This window comes from Bidens hawaiensis, unplaced genomic scaffold, assembly GCF_021521415.1.
Source record: "Bidens hawaiensis isolate Kalapana, Puna unplaced genomic scaffold, B.hawaiensis_p1.1 tig00034685_1, whole genome shotgun sequence".
Classification (NCBI taxonomy): Eukaryota; Viridiplantae; Streptophyta; class Magnoliopsida; order Asterales; family Asteraceae; genus Bidens; species Bidens hawaiensis.
This window is the reverse complement of record NW_027496017.1, coordinates 5,270-27,456: the sequence shown is the minus strand read 5'-3', so window position 1 is coordinate 27,456 and position 22,187 is coordinate 5,270. Positions and strand designations below refer to the sequence as shown.

The following is a 22,187-nucleotide window of genomic DNA, read 5'->3' as shown; positions in this document are numbered from 1 at the left end:
TATGAGACTTTGGTTATAGCAAACGTTATTCATTATTTATGTTCATGCGAAGGATATTTTAGCTAATTCGTTTTATCAAAACTTTAATACAATGTACAAGTGTTTATAAATGTAATAAACAGAAAGATTAAACATAACTCATAATAAATAAAGAAAATTAAAAAAAATGTATGATCCATTAAATTAGAAAAAAAAACAACATTTTATAAGCATGTTAGTTTAAACTATAGAGTATAGATAGATGGTGCCTATTAATTCTTTATTTATTTTTATTTAATATGAGCTATGTATTTATTATTATTATTCTTTTTGTTATTATATGGACTAAAATTTCAAAAAATAAAAATTGCAAATTACAATGTGTTATATATAGGTGAAAAAAGTTAAATTAAAATAACAGCTTGAGCCAAACCACAATACTAATGCAAAATTTAACTCAAAGTATTCGTAAAATTAACTTTCAGCCCTCATAGAAAAAGCTCATACATTAATGTATCAGTGCATGAACCACCAGCACATCACATAATTCTAAGGAAAACTCACGTAACTTTTGATAAAACCCTCCTAAGTCAGGATCAAACTTACAACCTCAAACCAAACTCTCATTCTTCATGTCATAATTTCTAGCTATTCATGTTAAATATTTTATTATCAACTCCTTTAAAAATACTATTATATTGGAAATAGTTGTGTAGATATATAATACAATTTGAGATTGAGACATCTAGTACACGTAAGTGGTATGCAACTAATCATGGTATTATCCTAGGACTATTAAAAGATCTTTTTGTTTTATTATTTTTCGTAACTACTTTTTTTATTTTTTAAATTTACTAATATTGAAATATTTTTTAACCAAGGTCGGTGGACGATGGGCCCATTTATAATTCAATCATACTGAGGAGACTAGGTCGAACTGAGCCTAAGCAAAGCCCAAGAAGTCCAGCCCAACCCAACAGCAGCCCAAGTACTTCAGATAAGGTCCAAGGTCAACTATCGATCTGTCCTTGTTGATATGAGTATCATAGAGATGAGGTTGACAGAATCTTGGAGGGGAAAGAGTGTCCAGTCTTGGAGGGAAAAGAGTGTCCAGTGGATAATAGTCAGTCCCCTGCCTGGGTCAGAGGGACCAGCAGTCAATAGAGAGAACTCAAGGAGTAACGGTCTAGAAGGGAGATTCTCCTAGACCATTATATATGTACATTTTCTCTTTGTAAAAGGGGACACAAGAAAAATAATAGAACTCTTTTTTACTCTATCTTGTTCATGGGTTCTCACTGAGACTAAAAAGGGACACACTCACACAGCCCTCAAGTTCACAACCAATAGAGTTTGGAGAGACTACTCTCGTAAGTTTCTATTAACATTTGTAATTCTTGTGACCTGCTTGTTGATCCACGGTAATAATAACAATCACTCTCAAATCACCATTCTACTCTAGAACAACACACGAATCCTCGCTTAATCATTCACGATTCAATTAGGGTTCCAACACATACGTTCGAACTTCAAGACTTAAATAAGGAATCAGCATTGGTCGCAGGTTATTGTAATTTTGTAAACCCTGATCAAGAGAATGGTACGTTTGAATCGAGTTTTATTCTTAAATTAAATTGCATGTAAACTTTACATATTTAAGTTGTATAATAATTAATTATTGTGGTTGATTAATATTTCAGCTTACTCTATCTCTACTAAGGACAGCAAAGGACCATCCTATGGTATGATCTTCTCACTAGCTCACTGATTAATTCGATTTATATATGTTTCATCCCACCAAATCATGGATTTATGATTATGCGTTATGTTATTAATTCATGGGTGATCAAAAACCGTTGAAACCCACTAATCTTGGAAAACCGGGTTCCAAGATTTGTAAGAGCATAATGAGTCGTTCTATTTTCCTTACATGTCATGTCAGCGTCACATCAGCCTTTTTTGCTTTCTCCCAGCTTCTTTCCATTTTATCTTAAACAGCTTCATTCCATTTTATCTTAAACGGAAACTGCATAGCATCGTCCTATTTTATTTCAATTTTCTCCGTTTTGATTATGTTTAAAACAGAAAAAAATAATTTATTTTTAAATCAAATTAATATCAAACAATATGTAAAATAAAAAATAAACGATCAATAAATTTAGAAACTAAAATAAAATTACAATAAAAATATAACGGTTCAACTGCTATAAATCTCCAAATGCTCGATGAGATTCGTTCGAAGGTTGTGAATAAGTTTTTGATTTAGAAGGGTAGAAAGTTGAGAGAGTATAAATATGTGAAAATATTGAATGGTTTGAGTGATATATAAGGTTGATTCTTTTATAAAAAAGAGTTAACGGTCTAATTACCGTCTAGGGAAAACCGTGGATTAATCCCTGATTTTAAGAGAAACCCAGGGATGGTATTCCCAGCCGGCTCTATTTTTTTCCACATTTCCCCGACTTCTTCACGGGTCCACTCCGCATGCTCTAACCGGACGCCCGGACAGGTATACCAAACCTGTTGAAATATTATAGAATAAAAAAAGCAATAATTTTTTATTCTATATGTTTTTTTTATAAAAATAAAATACTTTTTTTTCATATATAGGAATATAACGAATTATAATACGTATGTATAAGTTTTTTTTTAATTATAATATATAATAAAAAGTATATATTTTCTACCTTACCGATTTCGTTCTATTAATTTCTTTTTTCGCAAACCTTTAACATTCAAAAGATAAAACGTCTCGTTTTCTTTAAAATCTCCGGTTCAGCCCAAAATTCTGTCAAAACTGACTAACTGGACCATTAATATAAGTTGATTCATGATGTAACTTTGCAGGCAAATATCAGTTGTTTAAATTATATATCTACTTTGGTATGAGTTAAAGTTTGTGTTAGTTTACTTTTTACTTGTGAATTTGACAGCTAGTTGAATTGAAAAATGGGGAGACATACAATGGGCATTTGGTTAACTGTGACACGTTGATGAACATTCATCTCCGTGAAGTTATATGCACCTCACTGGTTAGTATTAGCATCATATCATATAATCTTGCTCAAGTCCTTTTGAAATTTAAACTTTGAATTCAGTTTTAGTCTCATTTTGTAATGATTATTTGTGTAGGACGGAAAGAAGTTTTGGCGAATGCCTGAATGCTACATTCGTGGTAATACAATCAAGTATCTTAGAGTTCCAGAGGAGGTAACTCGGTTGGATTGTGTTATTATGTAAATGTTAATGTGCATAACTATTTTGCATACATTTATGCACAAATATGTAATTTTTTATTTTATTTTTGTTGTGTGTGTTATTTAATAACCAGGTTATTGATAAGGTTCAAGACAAAAATAACCGTGCAGGTATAATAAAATCTTTCTTTAATTTCATTTTACATGATGATCAGAATTTCTGTTTAAAAGTAATCATTTTCTAAATTTGTTTTCTTTGATTTTCCACACAAAGTTAATGAAATTATGACTCATGTTATTTATGTGCATTGCGTTTTTCAGACAGGAAACCACCTGCGATGGGACGTGGAAGAGGGAGATGCCACGACGGAGGTGGTAGAGGGCAGGGCAGGGGCATGCCAGGTGGCAGGAACGGTGGATACAGAGGTAGTTGAGTAAATATTTATTTTGTTATTTTTTGTTTAATGATGATCCGGTTTGATTGTTTGAAGATCCTTAGTGCTTGCACTAAGAATGTTTTTGTTCTTGTTACAGGTGGAGGGCGTGGGCGGTAGTAAAGTTTCAAAGCGGGCATGGTTTAGAAGTCAGTTGAATTCAGAAGTCTTTTTTAGTAAATCTGTAACCTTTTTAAATCTTGTTTGAAGTGCTTGGTTTTTGGATTCCTGTTTTTCGACTTGACAGCAAGCGTTGTTTATTATAGCATTTGTGAAACTGACTAAATATGGTTGAAAGATATCATTCTTTTAGTTTGACTAATGACACACCCTGATGTGTGAGGATGTATACGGAAAATCTACCCTAATTGTTAATCTAACAAATAATCAAGTATTAAAGTATAGATGCATGTCAATCCTCTTTCGGGTAATGGGTTTTTTTGGAAGATAACTTATTAGTTTGGTCTTCTAAGAGCCAAACGGGTTGTATCTCGTTCGTTCTAGTGCTAAAGCGGAATATCACGGAGATGGTAATGTTGTTAATCAGTAGTCTACTTCTTGAGTTTCATTGCCCTTTAGTTTAGCGGGTGCATCCATTGTTACTGTGATGAACGTCAGTGCCGGCTACATGTCCACGAACCCGGTGCCACATCCCCAACATCAATTCAAATAAATAAATTTTTACAAAAGGTTTTCAATAAAAATATTGGTTAGTTCTTTTAGTTCCCTCAAAATATTATACCGTCTGCATTTCTGGTTGTATCCAATTTCCAAACGAAGTATTTTGTGTCGCGCTCTGGGAGCCAGATGTTGATGACCCGCAATGTCACCTCAGTCAGAATGTCGTTTTGAGCTAACGACGTATGATAACATGCTTCTCAGTCGGTTCAGTAATTCTGATGTGTGTATATATGTTCACCCTCCAACCCTCGCATACTACTGCGAACAAAGCTAAAACGGCATCCGAAATGGCAACGCTTGTTTGGTGGTTCTTGATTAGCCTTTGTTGTAATATATGTTTCGTATCTAGAAGAAGTTAATGACATTAATACTATTATCTGATTTAAGACAATTTTAGCCCATAGGACTGTTTATATCGCCCACTAATGATGTAACACTTATAGACACAAATCTAATGGCAACACTCAAAAGGAAAACACATTAATCTAGTCAACAAGACAACAATAAATTCCAATTCAACAAATTTATCCAACTTGGTTAAGAAAACATAAATAGACAATGACATTCTTCAAACCGACTCCTGGTATAATTAAACACGATAAATGTTCCATATTAAATTTAACTTTCTAGGATGACCTGCTCTTAGACACAAAACACGCATCTAAGTAACCTTTCCCGCTCCATCATTCCACAGTCACCGACCCATCACCTGCACATTTCATCATAATACTATTATCAGCATCTGCATGTGTTTCAGATAACAAGACTTTTTTTATCATACCGCGATAAACTCTTGCTCCTGCTACGACTCCTGCTTTTGCTTGGGCTCCTGCTCCTGCTAGGGCTGCGTTTTTTGGGGCTTTTGCTAACACGTTTTGGGCGCTGAGTTTGGTAGCAAACACATTATAACAGCAATATCAAGAGTATTAACTAGTAACCACGAATAACAATGCTATATAGACTTAGCAATACCAAAATGCAAGGTTATATAATGAGGTTATGCCTTATTGGTTTGACTTACAGATGGTGGAGGAGATCTGGATCTTGAAAGTGATCTGCAAAAGTTCCAAAAACAATCGAGATTTTAATATCCAAAAGTTCCTCTTAAGTGCTCTGATCCAAGAGCCTCGATTCCACTTCCATGTCAGAATCAGGAACCATAATCAACACAATGAACCGAAAATCCACACACGTTTAGCAGCCAAACAGAAACCAATATTCACATGAGCAAAAACAAGACACAAGTAAACAAAATACCAATAAAGCCGACAAACAGCATGCTTTATTTCCTACGTGGTATTTGGAGAAGCAATCACAGTATCACATGATCGGTGATCCAGCTGTTAAATATGTGATTGCGTGTCCACAATCCAGCTTTTTGATTGCTGTCCATATCCATGAACACGATCCCTCTTGATCCAATCTAGCAAGTGAAAGTGTTTTAAAATATTTGCAACAATCCCACCAAAATCCTAACATGCAAATTGCAATACCCTGAAAGCTGCATATAATATCCCATATCTAAAACATTGTAAAACTAGTAGAGTAAACGATGTCAGAAGCCATGTATTTACTCTCTATTAAGCTGGGACCCTAAGAGAATATGTGCTTATTTTTAATCCTACATTCGCTCATTCAGCACTTATTCCTACTGACTTCAACATTCATCTATATCAATAACAGGGTATAAAAATGTAATAAAAGAAAATGCATAAGCAACAAAACTGTAACAATAAAAACATTGAAGTTCATATAGCATTTGCAATAATCAACTTAATTCATCTAGAACATAAGAAGAGAACAAGAGTATGAACTAATGCATAAATAGTTACTGAAAACAAGAAACGTTAACTTGGTATATGTTACCTTGCTGATGGGCGAGGTTCTGATCCAGAACGAGAACGAGACGCAGACCTTGAACGAGATTTTGAGCGACGAGAAGATTTTGCTTTTGGGGACTTGCTGAACAAAGATAATAATAAACAAAATCAAATTTAAACAACATTAAAAGTAAAACAAAAGAGATGATCAATGAGAAAGCAGGATCCCACCTTCGGCTCCTGCTGCGACTACGACTATAACTGCGGCTGCGACTTCGGCTCCTAGAGCGGCTTGAATCATACTCTTTTACCTGTAGATAGATTTTTAAGTGAAGAGTAAACCACAGGTCCCAAAAAATAAATGTTTAAAACATATAAAACCATAATCATAATAGTTTATGTCATACACGGATGAATCCACGAGAGAAAGCATTACAAAACTCTGAGTCATCCAATTTCCGAATCTGTTAGCAAAAAATAATGAAAATTATGTTTCACTAACACTTTAAAAGAATGACAAGACAATAGAAAAAAAAATTACAGCATATTTCATGTCGTCATAGTTTGTATAGTCCACAATCCCTGTAGTGCCTGAAAAAAATTAGCATCGCCTTATCAAAAATTCAGAATTACTTCTCAAGTAGAAATATCCACATGATTTTTAAAAAATAGAGTTACTTAAAAACTCTTACCGCCACCCTCCTTGAAAACTTGGGAGAAACAAACATCTCCAGCTTTACGCATGTGATCCTGTAGAAAATGTGACCATTAAAAATAATTCTAAGAATAAAAAAAGTGTGGGCTTTATAAAATAAAAGAGAGATGACGTTATGAAACCTACAACCATTTAGACAAACCAAACAGTAATCACTTTTAGCATTACCAATTTATTATGCTAGAAAAACTAAAAAGGAATATTTGACAAAGTAAAACATAAATAAATTAGCCACAACAGTGATAAAAATGTTTGTTGCAGCAAATAATAACTGATTAGTGGCATCTACAATCTTTATAAAAAAAATAACAGGTTATCGATCTATGAATCAAAACTCAAATATGATCGATACATGGTTTATCTTGATGATGACGATGATTAATGTTTAATGACACTAATTTCAATCAATCAATCAATCAATCATGCCCAGCAAAACCCCACCGACAGCAAAGCTATAAGTAGGGTCTGGAGAGGGTGGGATGTAGGCACACCGTACCTCTATTCAAAGGAATAAAGAGGTGGCTTCCAGAGAGACCCTCGGCTCTAAGTACATGTGTATGAAGCAAAATAAAGGAAATCAAAGTTTAACAGTTATATAAAAACTACTACTAATTATAATAATATTAATAATAAGATCACAGTTTAACAGCTATATAAAAGCTAATAATAATTATAATAATAATAATAATATATGTAAGGGAAATACCATTATGGTATGTGACCTAAATAAGTTAAGTCTAAGCCCTAAGGTATTCAATTCTCTCTAAAAATCCTTAACTTTAATTCTACTTCTCCACGAATTCCTATCCTCAACCATGTCCTCGGAGAGGTTTAGGTCTATCAAATCCTGCCTAATCCTCTCATCCCAAGTCAATCAATTCAAGAGTATAATTCAGATTAAACCATACTAACCTTAATGACACTAATTTCAATTCTGTAAAAAGTTAAAGTAGATAAACAATCAATTCAAGAGTATAATTCAGATTAAACCATACTAACCTTAAGGTCTTGCCATGAAGCAGAAGAAGGTAACCCAGTGATCAAAACTGCATTATAAAGTACATTAAAAAACATACTTGAAAACAGTGTATTCTAACAAAAGCATGGTAAAACAGAAAGTTTCACACTATAACCCGCACCTCTGTAATCAGATCTTCTAGAAACACCATAAGCACCACCGCCGCCGCCGTCGCCACGGCCACGGCCATGGCCACTGCCATAACTGCCATGACGGTCTGTAGAAGACGAGTTACCGCGTCCACCATGAGCAAGTTCCACCTATATAAAAGCATTATTTTATAAACAATCACCATCCTTACCAACCTAACAGTTCATCACTAATATGTGATTATACGCCTTGTATGTATGACTTACCCTTAATCTATGCCCGTCAAAATCATAGCCATCACGACCCTTAATAGCATCTTCAGCATCACGAGACTCTTCAAACTATAAGAAAAGACACCAAACAACATCAGAAAGAAGAAATACAAAAAGAATAAGTGAATAACCACTAAACAAAATGAAACTCACCTCAACAAAAGCGTAACCTGGAGGTCTTGGTGGGACTTTCAAATCAATGCGAGCTATTGGACCATACTGCAAAATTTTAATAAACAATATAAATAAATAAAAGCTTCAATCTTCAAATCAATCAACAAAAACCACACGGTTTTTAATGTCTTGTAGAACAGAGATTGTTTCCTACTAAGAAACAAAAGTCTAATCTGATTCTCCAATATGAAATATATAACACTGAAAATATGACATTATAATACAAAGACCCTGAATTCTTACATATTTACCCTAGTTTATCGTTACATTAATAAAATTCATACACAATATTAAAAAAAAGCAGCTAAAAAGGGTAAAACTATACAAATTAAGAATCAAACAAATTTAATAATAACAATAATAATCTAATGTGAAACCAGAGGCAGTTAGTTACCTTGTAAAACAAATCTTCCACTTCGCGCTCGCGAATATCGCCGGGAAGATTACCGACATATAGCGTTCTGCTGGAGCGACTCATTGTTTCTGGTAACAAAACATTTACAAACAAACTCAGCACTAATAAGAACATGTAACAGAATTAACAAAACAACTAAAGTTACAAATTCAAAATCAAATAGTAACAGTACATAATAAGTGGTAACAATTCAATCGATTTCATGTTAAAACAAGCATATGGAACTCAAATTTTAACCTAACCTAACATACTTTATTCGTATGGGATTCGTTAATTGTAACTGTATGATGTACGATCGAATATGAAGCCGCTTACCTTTGAATTTGTGATAGATCCGGCTGCCGCCAGCGTCGTTAGGGTTTCAGAGAAGACGATGATGGAGTTGTTACTTGTTAGGATGTAACGCAAGTGCGATGGTTAACTGGAAGCTAAATCTAACGGCTGAGCTTTCAGCTTCAGATACGAAACAGGTGATCAGTTCATCATGTTTTCATAGGCCCATATTTTTGGGCTATAACTATTTATATTTTTAGTGGCGGCCCATTGCTTTATTGTATTCTTATTACTAGCTTATGAATTCGTGTATTACACGGGATTTGTCATATAATAAAAATAAAAAGATTTATTATCTGAAATAAATAAACAAAATTAAAGATAAAAAAAAAGATAAAATATATGATACAAACAATAAGAAGTTTAAAATCTCAAATTTACAAATTTGATTTTTTTATATACAACATTTGCAAATATTGTTTTGACCAATTACTCGTGAATAACTATGATAAATGAGATGAGAGATTAGAGAATTAAAAGAGAAATTATAACCCATTTCTCAAAACTATTTTGTCTCATAACCCATGGATATGCTGGATAAATAAGATGAGAAATTAGAGAATTGAAAATGAAATTATAACCCAATTGTCAAAATTATTTTGGCCCATGACCAATTGATAGTTAGGATAAATGAGATGATAGATTAGATAATTAGGGGGTGTTTGGAATTGCTTATTTTCACTAACTTATAACTTATAAACTTTTTGAAAAGTAATAAGGTGTTTCGGAATGCTTATATTGTGAGAGGAAAAGTTTCATAAGTTATAATGTTGTAACTTATTAACTTAATGAAAAGTTATAAGGAGGTAAAATAAGGAATTCCAAACACCCCTCTAGAAAAGAAATGATATGTGACATTCGTTAATTTCGGGTCACTTTTGTTATGTAAACCCGACCCGTTTGTAACCCGAACATTTCAAATATATAAAATATTGGATCTTGTCATTTAAAATATATAAAATATTGTTTTTTTATATTATGCATTGTTTGACCATTTAAACATACCCATTTTTATGCAAACCATAAAAGAATCTTTATACCCAACCCTTCACTCCTTCCCTATATATACACACCCATCTTCTTCATTTTACTCTTGCTACATCTCCAAAAAAACTCTCTCAAACTCCATAAATTCAAGGTTGTTATTTCTTATGTATTTTTGAAGTTTTGACTTCTCAAGACAAACTAACTATAGTCTTTCATTATAACTTGTTCATCTAACATTACTAACTCTTGAATATGGTGGTACAACATATATATAATACACACCCCTTGTTTCCTTTATTTGTTACTTCACCGACTTTGGTTGGTTAAGTTTCGAATGTCATAAGGCAAGGCTTCATGGAGGACTTCGTGTTCTTGATATATATTTACACACACATAACTTATTATACATATCACTTATGACTAACTTCTAACCCTTTAGTTTGTTCATCTTATTTACAAGTTCCATGGTGTGGGTTTGTATAAGACTAACCTCAGTTTAACCGAAACCACTCCAAACCGGAAACCGAACTTTTGTTTACTAGTTTTGTTAAAATAGTTGTTTAAACATGTTTATTGCTAGATTTGAGTTTCAAAAATCATTTTTACAAGTTCTTTGATATTAAGCATATGGAATCCATCTATGAACTCGTTGGGAGATGGAAACCGAACTAAACCGAAACTTTTACTTAAAAGACTTGTAGTTAACTTTTTTTGTTGTAAAATTTAAGTTTTCTTCATTTATAAACCAATATACAAGTTCTATGATATTTGGGCATGTAGAAACCATCTATGAACTATTTGTGAGATGGAGACCGAACTATACCGACTTTTACTCGCTTAAGACACACAAGTGTGTTTTTAGTTATCAAGACTTGTATATTTCTTTAAAAAATAGTTTACAAACTGATTTTAATTATTTTTCTTAAGTACTTGGAATAGTTGGATCCAACTTGATCTCATAACATAGTTTGGACCGACAAAACCGAACACTCGCTTAACGTGCGTTGTTAGTTCTAAACAATAGATCTACGTACTTGGTTAAGTGTTAGTATGTTTTAATGAGTTATCTCATAACAATTAATATTTTGGAAAGTTGACTTTGGGTTCGACCATTTGTCAAGACCATAACCGACAACCCGAACACTCGTTAAAAACCCGTTTTAGTATCTTTAGCCTAATGGAACTTGCATTTTAGCATTTTCCCCACCTTATTACTTAACATTGGTTAAGTAAATATTAAGGTTAGATACTTTAACCTGGTTTTGAGCAAACTTACATTTTTTAAAAGGGTTATTATTATAAATTCTTAAATAGTTACATTTTAAACCTTGAACTTTAATTGATTAGTTTTTGCAGCAATTATTTTATTTAAAGATCTTCAAGACAACCTTTCTAAATCCAAGACTTTCTTTTATTTAGGCTTCATACGTTAAACTCGTCGTTCCGGCAAATCTCCAAATAATCAATCTTTCAAGTTTATTACTTGAACGTGAGTAACTTCATACCCCGTTTTCTATCTTTTATTTTGGGGGTGACATTTCAACTTATCTAAACTAAATGTTTTATACTTGGGTCTTAAACCGCAAACGTTGTTGTATACCTTACTTGAATAATTGCTCGATTTGGTGTTCTATGCTTATTTGACTATGTGTTTATCGCTTTTGGATGGTGGAACTATAAATCCTAGACCATTTGGCAACCCCTCATGGCAAGGTGTCGTTAACGTAATGCAATTAACGATAACTATAAAATCCTAAACTATTTGGCAACCCCTTATAGTTGGGTGTCGCTAACTTGTTAGCGATAACTATTTATCCAAGTTTATAGCTATTATTTATGGTTTTGCATACTAGTTTTGTGGCTTTTCATACTATATATCTATTGTTCAAACTTATGAATTGCTCACCAACCTTTGTGTTGATAAACTTTATTTTATGAAATGTTACAGGTTTGCATCTAGGTTGATTATGGAGTTCGGTGAAGAAAACGTCACAAATACCGTTAGGATATTAGCAAAACTGAACAATATTTGATTTGCTATATTTTGTTATATTTTGTTGTATTTGAGTTATGAATATTTGGTTATGTGACATTTTCGATGATGTGAAATGAAATGAGTTTGTTAAATATTGTCGCTTTAAATAGTGTCATGCGCTTATGAGCAATCGTTGCACCCCGGCATGTTCCGCCGCCTTTGGTCGGGGTGTGACATTATAACTCATTTGTCAATATGGTTTTGCTTCATAACCCATGGATATGTATGATGAATGAGAAGATAGATTAGACCTATAATGAATGTGTGATTGCCACATCATCCTCATTATTCATTTATTAGTATAGTCAGATTATAAAGAACATTAAACGTATATTATGGGTTGGCTGAACGTTGAGGTGCACAAATCGGGTTTTTAGAATACCCGGGTTCGGGTATGGAATCGGGTTCGGGTATAATCGGGTACGGGTATGACCGGGTATTTGTAATAATCGGGTCGGGTTCAGGTCAGGTATTGTCTCTAAAAACCATACCCTATGCATCGGGTTCGGGTCGGGTATAGAACCGGGTATTCTAAAACCGGGTATTTGAATACCTTATTTTCGGGTACTGAAAAAACCCTATTTACGGGTTTTTTCGGGTATAGATTGGATTTTATAAAAGTTTACACTTTTTAGGGGTATTTTTAAGGTATTTTTCGGGTATCCATCGGGTATTTGAATTACCCGGTTCCGGGTATGGAACTGGTTCGGGTTTTCGAGTATTACCGGGTACAAATCGGGTCCGGTTCGGGTTTTAGTGCCAAAAAGCATACCTTATCCGTACCCTACGGGTAGGGTCGGGTACAGATTCGGGTATTAAAAAAACCGGTTCCAGGTTTTTTTTTCGGGTCCGGTTACGGGTTCGGGTTTGTTGTGCACCTCTAGCTGAACATAGTTCATTATTCGCTAAATATATCATGTCATGCCCGGTCTTTGAGGCATAAACGTATGACTAATGGTTTGTATCGATTTTCTAAATACATTAGAGTTGTGTTATGCAACGGAAAAACAATTCTTTTTTAATCTATAATATATATAAATGAAAACATAAAAATCCTACGTGTCGCAATGTGGTCGCTCCCCTTTTTTTTGGAGTCATCAGATTTGCTTAATATTTAAATAGAGGCTCCTCATTCATTTGACCCGAATTCACGGGTATGGGTTTTACCAAACCCAGATATTTCTTAAACGAGTTATAACATCTCATTAAATTAAAATTTATTCTCACCAAATTATTGATATGAAAATCCTATAAAATAGGATATACTAAAAATTATTATATGATATTTTTTAAAAATTATTATATATAATTAAAAAACAATTTTATAGTAAAAAGATAAACGGGTCTTGGGTCTTACCAAACCCAGATAACTTTTAAACCGGGTTATAACATCTTAGTTATTTGTGAAACCTTTTTATCATCAAACTCTAAGTATATTTCTAAATTTTATTATAATAAATAAAATTAAACCCAAAAAAATATATAAATATTTAAAACGAGTAATGTAAAATAACCCCCGTAATATGGGGGGATAAAAACTAGTATTACTATATACATCGAGATTTAAGCATAAATGTGTTTAGATTAATACAAAATACAATTATTTAATTACGACATGTGTTTGCACATTTTTTGAGTTATAAGCGATGTATTTCTCTATCATTATTGTTACATGTACATAGTATTATAAACTTTTAAGTAAAATATCAAACATTTTTAGTCGTTATGATATTTACATAGTAAACGATTTTTAAATGAACAATTATGTAATTAATTATTGAAAATAGGTGGTGACAACCAAGCAGGTGGTATTTGAATATGTATTAGGTATTATGTATTAATAGTTCTATTAAAATCAAGGGGAGTCAAAATTACTCAAAGTCAAACCTTCACCTTTGAGTGAGATTGACAACTTGGGCCGATTTGATCACTATCAAAGCTATCTTAAACGAAAGGCTGTTATGTATTTTAGATATCAATTGATAGATGATATAATTAAAAATGCCATCTGAAGAGGTAGGTCCCAGCAGAGCCTAGTTTGACCCACAGGACTCACCTTGAAGAGAGACGTCTGCGCAGAAACCAACTGGATCCGCAGGACCCACCATGCTCAGAGACGTGACGTCCTTACGCGCAGTACGCAAGCTGTTCCCGCAGGAAATGCCTCCCAATGGTGAAGTACTCCGCCTGTTCCCGCAGCTGCGGATACAAGCCATCAGGGAAGGCCACCCGCGCAGCAAGGCTACACGCACAAGGCACTTAGCTCTCAATAATTCAGTAGTCACCTGAAGGAATGAGCAAAGCCGGGAACAATCCCGCACAAAGGCGGGAGGGGGAATACTCCCGCCCAAATGAGCCAGTCCATACGATACTGGAAGATCTTTTGTACTGTACCTGACGAGGTATGGGCAAAAGATCTGACCAGAGATACGACAGCCCATTGACAACAGTATGGCGAGCAGCATGCTCTTGTACTGTATGCCACTATTAGCCGCTACCTACTCACCAACTCCTGTCATACAACGTGCATAGCCTGCAGTTGGTGGAAAAGGAATAGTACACAGCAGGCCTGGTCACTGTCAGCCGCTGCCTACCCACCAACTACCAGCATGGCACGTGCGTATGCCACAATTGGTAGAACAGGAATACTATTCAACCGGCTATACCCTCTTGGAAACCTACCTTCGGCTATAAATACCCCAAATGGTATGATCATCTCATATTATCTTGTATCTTACATCTTATACCTGATATCTGCTCTAGCAATCTCTTAATATACACTTATATTCAAGAGCAATCTAGTCTGATTCTCACGCCGGAGGGTGGTCACAAGGAGGTACCCCCCCCCTTCTCAGTGACGAGCTCACGGTGTCTGTTTTGCAGGTTATCAGAATAAACATCTTTGCCGAGTCTAACCCCTCGTGGGAAACATCTATTTAACCCCCAGATTATCCGTAATCTGCCCGGGGTCGATTAGTGTTTCTTCATTGGCGTCATCCGTGCATAAAAGCTAGAACTTCATTTCTTTTCAGTTTTTTCAAACTTCTGGAAAGATGGTTAAAGAAACTCCGGTAACCACAACCCCAGCTACTGAGGGGAATACCGGCGACTACACAGTTTTTACGAACACTACCCCGGTTACCCAAGCCGGGGCAAGTGCAGTAAATTTTACGAACACTACCCCAGTTACCCAAGCTGGGGCAAGTGCAGTAAATAATCGCTCACTGGGATTCACCGATACCCAGTTAGAGAGACAACGAACGAGGCTCCCCCGCCAAACACTTGATGAAATTAAAGCGTGGGCGGAAGCACGTCAAAAAGAATTCCAAGCTGAGTTGGATGAACGCTTACGTTCACTGCAACAGCCTGAGGAATTCAGAGAGTACTGGGACAATGATTCGGAGGAATCCGATAGTGACGCAAACCCTCGTCATAGGGCGAGAGGGAAGCGTAAGGAAACGGACTCCCAACCGAGAAGGCGTTTTGGAGAAACCTTCAAACCAAAAAACGCAGGTGGAAACCCACGAGACTTCTCCAAAACATTTACACCAACTGCTGCAAAGACGGGAACGTCCAAATTTGCAAGGGACATTGCGGAAGCAATCGTCCCGAAAAGTGCCAAACAGATGTCCAACATCGGCACTTACGATGGTATATCTGATCCAGACGATCATTTGAACAGGTTCATAGCGGGGGCAACCGTCAGTAGTTGGATGGAACCTACGTGGTGTTACATGTTCCAAATGACGCTTGTTGGGGCAGCTAGAGCGTGGTTCGATCGTCTACCGGTCCACCACATCTACGATTGGGAAGACTTCCAGCAGAAGTTTAGCCAACACTTCAGCCAACAAAGAAAGTATACCGAAGAGCAATGGACAATCCTCAAATGCATTCGAGAGGAAGATGAATCTTTGCCAGACTTCATCACTCGCTTCAACTCAAAGAAGCTAAGTCTGGTAATATTAGCGAAGATCTTGTTCGCGCTACTTTCATCCGGGGCGCGAACGACCCAGAGCTCATCCGCACCTTAACGGGTAAAGATGGCATGCCATCCACATGGGATGCCATCATGACAGCTGCTAAACGCTTTGCGGAAACGGAGAAGCAACTGGGTAGAGATCTCCCCCAGAGCATAAACCTCTACACCCAGAAAACAAGAGAAGACAACGTCCTTACCGCCCGACTAAACAAAAAGCGGAAGCTAGGCATTTGGCAGTCAAGGGTAAACTTTAACACCTCATCCGGCTTGCAACATCGGTTAGGCGGAAGGGATAACGTACAGTCGAACCAGAACTCCAGATGGACGCCACTCACCAAAAGCGTCACCGAGATATTCGCCACTGAGGAGCTCCCATGGCCAAAGGCTCCAATAATCCGACATCGTCACAATGCTGATCGGAGCAAATACTGTGACTTTCACAGGACAAAAGGCCACAACACTGAAGAATGCACAGACGTAAAGGACATCGTCGAAGCATTTGTCAGAGATGGGACGCTCGCACACCTCGTGGCGTAACGAACGCTGAGCAGGCTGATGCGTGTAGAACCCCAGCTGGGGAAAACACGAATAAAATTGCAGCTTTAATGCCGGAGACTACATACTGCGTAAACAACGAGATCCCGAACCAGGTGCATATCGGCTCGATGGCACTCCCATCCCAACAACATGGAAGGGAGCTCAATTACACAGTTTGCATGTAGATCAATTCCAAATTTGTAAAGAAAAGGCCCAGAGCCACTTCTAATGGAAATGATTCTCCTTAGAACATCGACGCTGATGATTTTACATTTATACTTATGAACTTTCCACACGGATATGCCGGTCTTCACCGCATACATAAGTGTGAAAGAAGTCGTTGCGTGGGGAAGGCGGCAAAACCCGCATAAACCCAAAAAAGGCAAACCTTCACACAGGTCAGTTAAAGGTAAAGTTCAGTCATCCCACTAAATGAAAGTGCCGGTCTATCCGCACGAATCATGATAGAGGAAACTGAACACTAACCTATTAACAACCGCGCGTCGAACGGTTAATTTATTCAACACTGATGCCGGTACTCACCGCATAATTACGTGGAAAGTCGTTGCGTGGGGAAGGCGACAAAACCCGCATAAACCCAAAAAACGGCAAACCTTCACGCAGGTCAGTCATAGGTAAACTTTGGTCATCCCACTAAATGAAAGTGCCGGTCCTAACCGCACAAATCATGAGAGGAAACCGAACCTATTGACAACCGCGCGTCGAACGGTTAACTTATTCAAAATACTTTAGAAAATTTCTAACAGAAGGATGAGGAAAACCTTCACGCAGGTTAGATGTAGGTAAAGTTTAGCCATCCTACTAAGTGCAAGTGACGGTCCTACCCGCACAATCACGAAAGAGGAAGCAAAACTTCAACCTATTATCTACCACGTTCAAAGGTTAGCTTATTCTAAACACTTAGAAAATTTCTAAAAAGATGAGGAAAACCTCCACGCAGGTCAGATATAGGTAAAGTTTAGCCATCCTACTAAATGCAAGTGACGGTCCTACCCGCACAATCACGAAGGAGGAAGCAAAACTTCAACCTATTATCTACCACGTTCAAAGGTTAACTTATTCTAAACACTTGGAAAATTGCTAATTTAAACTAAAGTATGCATGAGCAAGTCATATAACGTTTATAAAGCAAGTCATCCAGTGAAAGTAGCGGTCTTACCCGCACAAAGATTTATATTTCATAATATTCATTACAAGAATGGCCGGGTAACTACCCGCCTACAAGAATATAAATCTATACAAGCTAAACATATCCTAACAGTGGGAAGGGATCTTCAGGATCAAGCTTCAGGACCACTTCCACTTGGACCAGCACCATCAGTAGAGCGTGGCGGTTCAAGGAAAGCTTTAAGGATAGCTAGCCCATCATCAGCAGCAGCAACTTCGTTCACCTTCTCCACCACCGGATGCGGGAAGGCGGCATACTGATTCACTGCTTGGTCATAAACAGCTTCAGTATCCACATCATACAAAGGGAAGTTGGAAGGCGGGATGCCTTTCTCAACGAACCCTAGACCAAGCAGGAAGCCGGCCTTTTCCCCATCCTCATGAAAAGCGTTGAGGGCTGCGCTCATGGCATCGTCGTATGATGTGTCCGTGAAGACTCGATGCACAACCTACAAAAAAAATATACAAGTATCAAAACCTTTTCTATTTACAAAGAAAAGCGTAAAGACATTATGAAGTTAAGCTTACCTGAGACAACGCTTCTCGAAGAAGCCATTCCTTGGCAACCAGAGCCTCTTGGAGGGCGGCTTGAGCTTGGTTACGGGCGCGTTCGGCTTCACTTTTATTGAGGTTGGCAAGCAACACTTCCTTTGCAGCAGCCTCTTCAACGCCCTTTAGCTTCCGCTCAGTGTGGTCAAGCACGCCCCTCTGGTCCAAGATCTCTTGGAGCTTCTTGGCGTCTTCCATCGCCAAGGCATCATGAGCCTGTTGGAGCGCCTCTAGTTTGGCTTTAAGTTCCTTATTCTCGAGGCGTAGAGGCTCAGCAACAGCTTCAGCCTTGGTGGCCCTCTCGGTTGCGTTCCGTGCGGTTTCCTTAGCCAGCCGAAGCTGTTCGTTAACAGCTTGGGCAGCCTTGGAACGGGCCTCGAGACGGGCCTGAACATCAACCTCAAGGGCCTTGAAGGCCTTCTCCTTCTCCGCAGCCACTGCGGTAAGCCTCTTGTTCTCCTCCCGGACAGCCCGCGCCTGAGCTACTTCTTGAATACGAGCTGCTTTTAACTTGTCGTTTTCACGACAAAGCAGCTCGACGCGCGGCTGCATCTGGGCCAGGAGAATCCGAAGCTCATTGGTTAGCCTACCCTCCTGGTAGCTAGCCATTGCTTCCCCCAACGCACCACTGGGAGCTGCGTGACGAGCCCACTCCACGCACTCCACAGGCGTGCGAAGGGTTGTTCCTCGGCGGATGTTCCATCGTGGAACATACACTTCATTGGAATCCGACACTGCAAAAAACAAAAAGGCAGTTAGGAAAAGATGATATAAAAAAAAAAGGCCAAAAGAACCCTACGTACCTGTAGGGTCGACAACAGGCCGATAGCCGCCAAACCAATCACCTGAACCCAAGGGAAATCCATCCAAGAGGTCAGGCAGATGGGAATGGGGCAGAGGTTGGCGAGAAGCCCCAAGCATACCTGAAGGATCGGCCGTAGCTGCCGACGTCGGAGGAGGCATAGACGCCGCCGCGGTAGAAACCAACGGAGGTAAACTCACCGGAGGTGAACTCACAACCGTGGTCGCCGCTGCGGAGGTACCCGCAGAAATAGTCACCGCCGGCTCAGTGAAAGATTCAGTAAATATGGCACTGACAGCCGGCGGAGATGTCATCACAGTTGGAACAGTTGGCTCAACTGGGTGAGCAACTGAACCAACAACTGAAGCAGGCGCAGCCGCCTGGGTCATCGCCTCAGGTAGGTTGACCAAACCTACCGTCATGGGTCCGGAGGTGCTCCTCCCCGCTCCACCCTGGAATGCGGTAGCATCCACGCCTGCACAAAGAAGATATAAGTATATTGGCAGAAAGATATGAAGTTAAAAAATAAAGGAAGTTTGTACTTACGGGTTTTCTTGAGCCTAAAAGTGCGAACAGGCGGGGACGAACCCGATGGAGCCGGCCTCTTAACGCCGCTCACCGTCGTTGTCCTGGGCTGCTCGGAGGTGACGGTCGTCTCAGCCTCCGGAGCAGTGGTCTTAGCACCACCAGGGTTCCCCGCCACCTCCTCGCTTTCGGTCTCTGAATCAGACCGATGCACCGGATCGGCAGTGGAGGCAACCTTCGCCTTTCCCTTCCCGCCGGCAGCCTTCTTCTTCCGCACCAACGGAGGACCATCTGCGGATTCCTCATCAGAAGATGACAAAATTAGAGGAATTCCAGCAGAGGTTTCAGCATTGAGAGGTCGAGGGTTGAATAACGCCTTACCTGGCAGCGTGGCGCTCAGAATAGGGTGGCCTGGCGGGTAAACCTCCACAAACCGATCCCTCGTTTGCTCCAAGATGGGCAACTCGTTCTCATCGAGAGCACGAGTACCCATCCGAGCGGGACCATCACTCTCCCGCGGCTGCAGGAGAGACTGCAAATCGTTTCCCTCTGAAAATAAACAGGAAAGAAGTTAGAAGAGATTATAAATCAACAAAAAGAAATGAAGCATACCGTAAGGGACAGAGTTCAAACCGTATTCAAGGACGATCGGGATCTTTTGCCCTCCGCATCCTTCCACACCCGGCTCATCCCGAGCATCACCATCCCGGACTCCGCAAAGCGGTAAACCGGAGATTGGACTCGGGAAATATTTGAGAACCATTCCGCCTCCTGGTAGTTGGAGGCGTGAAGGCTGAGGAGTGCTTGCCCATTCTTGAACTTCATGGCAAGGGGGATGGCGCGAGCGGAGATATAAAAGAACTCCCGCTTCCATGAACAAAGACTGCGCTCGGTTGCGCAACTCTTCAAACCCATGATCCGGGTTATCAGAGTATACCACCCCTGGATGCACCTCCAAGAGTAGAAGGTCATCAGGCGGTCGACGAAGGGCTCAACGCCCAGAATCCGGCACACCCACTCGAAGTGGCGAATCTTCGCGATCGCCATCGGGTGTACCTCGGTCAGGTGTACACCGTGCCTCTCCAGAACACGGTACACAAACTTCGTCAAGGGGAACCTAAGATTCCCATAGACAAAGAATGCGGCATATACCCCGATCTTGCCTCTGGGGGCATCATACACCGTCTGGTGAGGTTCAAGAAACTCAGGCTCGAAAGACTCGAGCATGAACTTCCTGACGATGTACTGATATAGATCGACAGGCAGAGCACACTGGCACTCGCCAGCAGTACTCTTGTCATCCTTGTCGGACGTGGATGACGGGTTCTCGGCGTACACCTCAGCCTCCTCGGCTGTAGCCTCAAGATCATGAGCAGAAGACATCTTGCAGGTATGAAAGAAGAAAACGATTTCAAGAGAATGCTCGACTGAAAAGGTGAGTATTCACCGGAAATCGTTTTGAAGATGAAGAGAAAAGTGAAAGTGTGGATTACAAAGGACCCTCTCCCCCTTTATATACTAATCGCAATCAATGCGATGAATTTAATGCGGAAGAGAGAGAAATCGCAGGTGCAATGAAACTATGACACGTGGCAAAGAGCAAGCTGGCAACAGCTGTTGAAAGGACGCGTGCCATTAATTTCGCGGCCACGCGCCCGAAAAATCGCGCCCACGCTCCTGAAAAAGCGTCTGGAATGACCATGTATTGTCACGTCACCATAACTTCCTGCACGTCCTGACACAGTCAGAAGAAACCGTCGGACGACGTTTCAACAGTTTGGACTGTTCTTATCCTTTCACCAACTCTTCGAATTTCAAAATTTCAAAAATATTCAAAAGTAAGCGGGAAAATACCCCTTACCTTGGCAACCAAGTAACTGTAAGACAGGTGCGAGTACAGTGTTAAGGCAAAACCCTTCACATACTTAGCACCTGCAGGGAATTGAAGCCAAGAATACCTCGGCGACCAAGTAACTATAAGACGGGTGCGGGTACAGTGTTAAGGCAAAAACCCTTCACATACTTAGCACCCGCAGGGAATTGACGCCAGGAATACCTTGGAAGTAAAGTAACCGTAAGACGAGTGCGAGTACAGTGTCAAGGCAAAACCCTTCACATACCAAGCGCTCCGCAGGGAATTGAAACCAAGAAGGATCTTCTGGGCAATGCTTGAGGAAACGGGAATAACATCCCCGCATAGCGGGAACGTCGAGAACTACATTGTTTGAAGCTTCAAGATGGAATTGGTGGTTTTAACATAATTGATCACTATGTTCAAAACTACCAAATCCTCATGGAGAATCCACACAAGTGTGACTCAACGCTCCTGACTTGCGAGGAGGTTAGAGACCTACCCGCATCATACCCAAAGATCAAGCAGGAAAGTCGGGAATTTTTGCAAGTGACATAAGGACTTCCGCGGGAAGAATCCCCATGGAAAACCTTAAAACTAAACCC

The 22,187-nt window shown here is 39.0% G+C and overlaps 2 protein-coding genes across 5 annotated transcripts; one reads left to right on the top strand and one right to left on the bottom strand.

The window, feature by feature from the left end:
• The first annotated feature begins 1,030 nt into the window (after positions 1 to 1,030).
• Positions 1,031 to 3,730, top strand: LOC143586504 (sm-like protein LSM4). Its single transcript, XM_077068045.1, has 7 exons — positions 1,031 to 1,102; positions 1,680 to 1,721; positions 2,913 to 3,011; positions 3,112 to 3,189; positions 3,311 to 3,347; positions 3,498 to 3,602; positions 3,711 to 3,730. The coding sequence occupies exons 1-7, from the start codon at positions 1,031 to 1,033 to the stop codon at positions 3,728 to 3,730; spliced, it is 453 nt and encodes a 150-aa protein (XP_076924160.1).
• Positions 3,731 to 4,801: 1,071 nt separating this feature from the next.
• LOC143586493 (serine/arginine-rich-splicing factor SR34-like) lies at positions 4,802 to 9,272 on the bottom strand. Of its 4 annotated transcripts, none has more exons than XM_077068033.1 (14): positions 9,111 to 9,272; positions 8,775 to 8,863; positions 8,360 to 8,425; positions 8,201 to 8,275; positions 7,966 to 8,104; positions 7,826 to 7,872; positions 6,804 to 6,861; positions 6,653 to 6,702; positions 6,519 to 6,575; positions 6,343 to 6,422; positions 6,158 to 6,253; positions 5,313 to 5,346; positions 5,073 to 5,173; positions 4,802 to 5,000 (listed from the first exon to the last, which is right to left on the bottom strand). In XM_077068033.1, the coding sequence occupies exons 2-14, from the start codon at positions 8,856 to 8,858 to the stop codon at positions 4,997 to 4,999; spliced, it is 891 nt and encodes a 296-aa protein (XP_076924148.1). In that variant the 5' UTR covers positions 8,859 to 8,863; positions 9,111 to 9,272; the 3' UTR covers positions 4,802 to 4,996. The 4 variants fall into 4 exon arrangements, 3 of the variants coding, with proteins under 3 accessions (XP_076924148.1, XP_076924151.1, XP_076924150.1); XR_013144717.1 differs by lacking the exon at positions 4,802 to 5,000 and adding an exon at positions 5,549 to 5,714 and having other exon boundaries at positions 5,155 to 5,173; positions 5,313 to 5,427; XM_077068036.1 differs by lacking the exons at positions 4,802 to 5,000; positions 5,073 to 5,173 and having other exon boundaries at positions 5,313 to 5,427.
• Between the last annotated feature and the right edge of the window lie 12,915 nt (positions 9,273 to 22,187).

What these genes read in the sequence shown, in the direction of transcription:
- LOC143586493 (XM_077068033.1), bottom strand. Translation starts at nt 8,858, where the DNA reads ATGAGTCGCTCCAGCAGAACGCTATATGTCGGTAATCTTCCCGGCGAT. An exon ending in CTTCATGGCAAGACCTTAAG is followed by an intron (nt 6,862 to 7,825) that starts GTTAGTATGGTT and finishes CATTTTCTACAG; the next exon opens with GATCACATGCGTAAAGCTGG. An exon ending in AGTTTTCAAGGAGGGTGGCG is followed by an intron (nt 6,703 to 6,803) that starts GTAAGAGTTTTT and finishes AATTTTTTTCAG; the next exon opens with GCACTACAGGGATTGTGGAC.
- LOC143586504 (XM_077068045.1), top strand. Translation starts at nt 1,031, where the DNA reads ATGAGGTTGACAGAATCTTGGAGGGGAAAGAGTGTCCAGTCTTGGAGG. An exon ending in CAGCAAAGGACCATCCTATG is followed by an intron (nt 1,722 to 2,912) that starts GTATGATCTTCT and finishes TGAATTTGACAG; the next exon opens with CTAGTTGAATTGAAAAATGG. An exon ending in CAGGAACGGTGGATACAGAG is followed by an intron (nt 3,603 to 3,710) that starts GTAGTTGAGTAA and finishes TTCTTGTTACAG; the next exon opens with GTGGAGGGCGTGGGCGGTAG.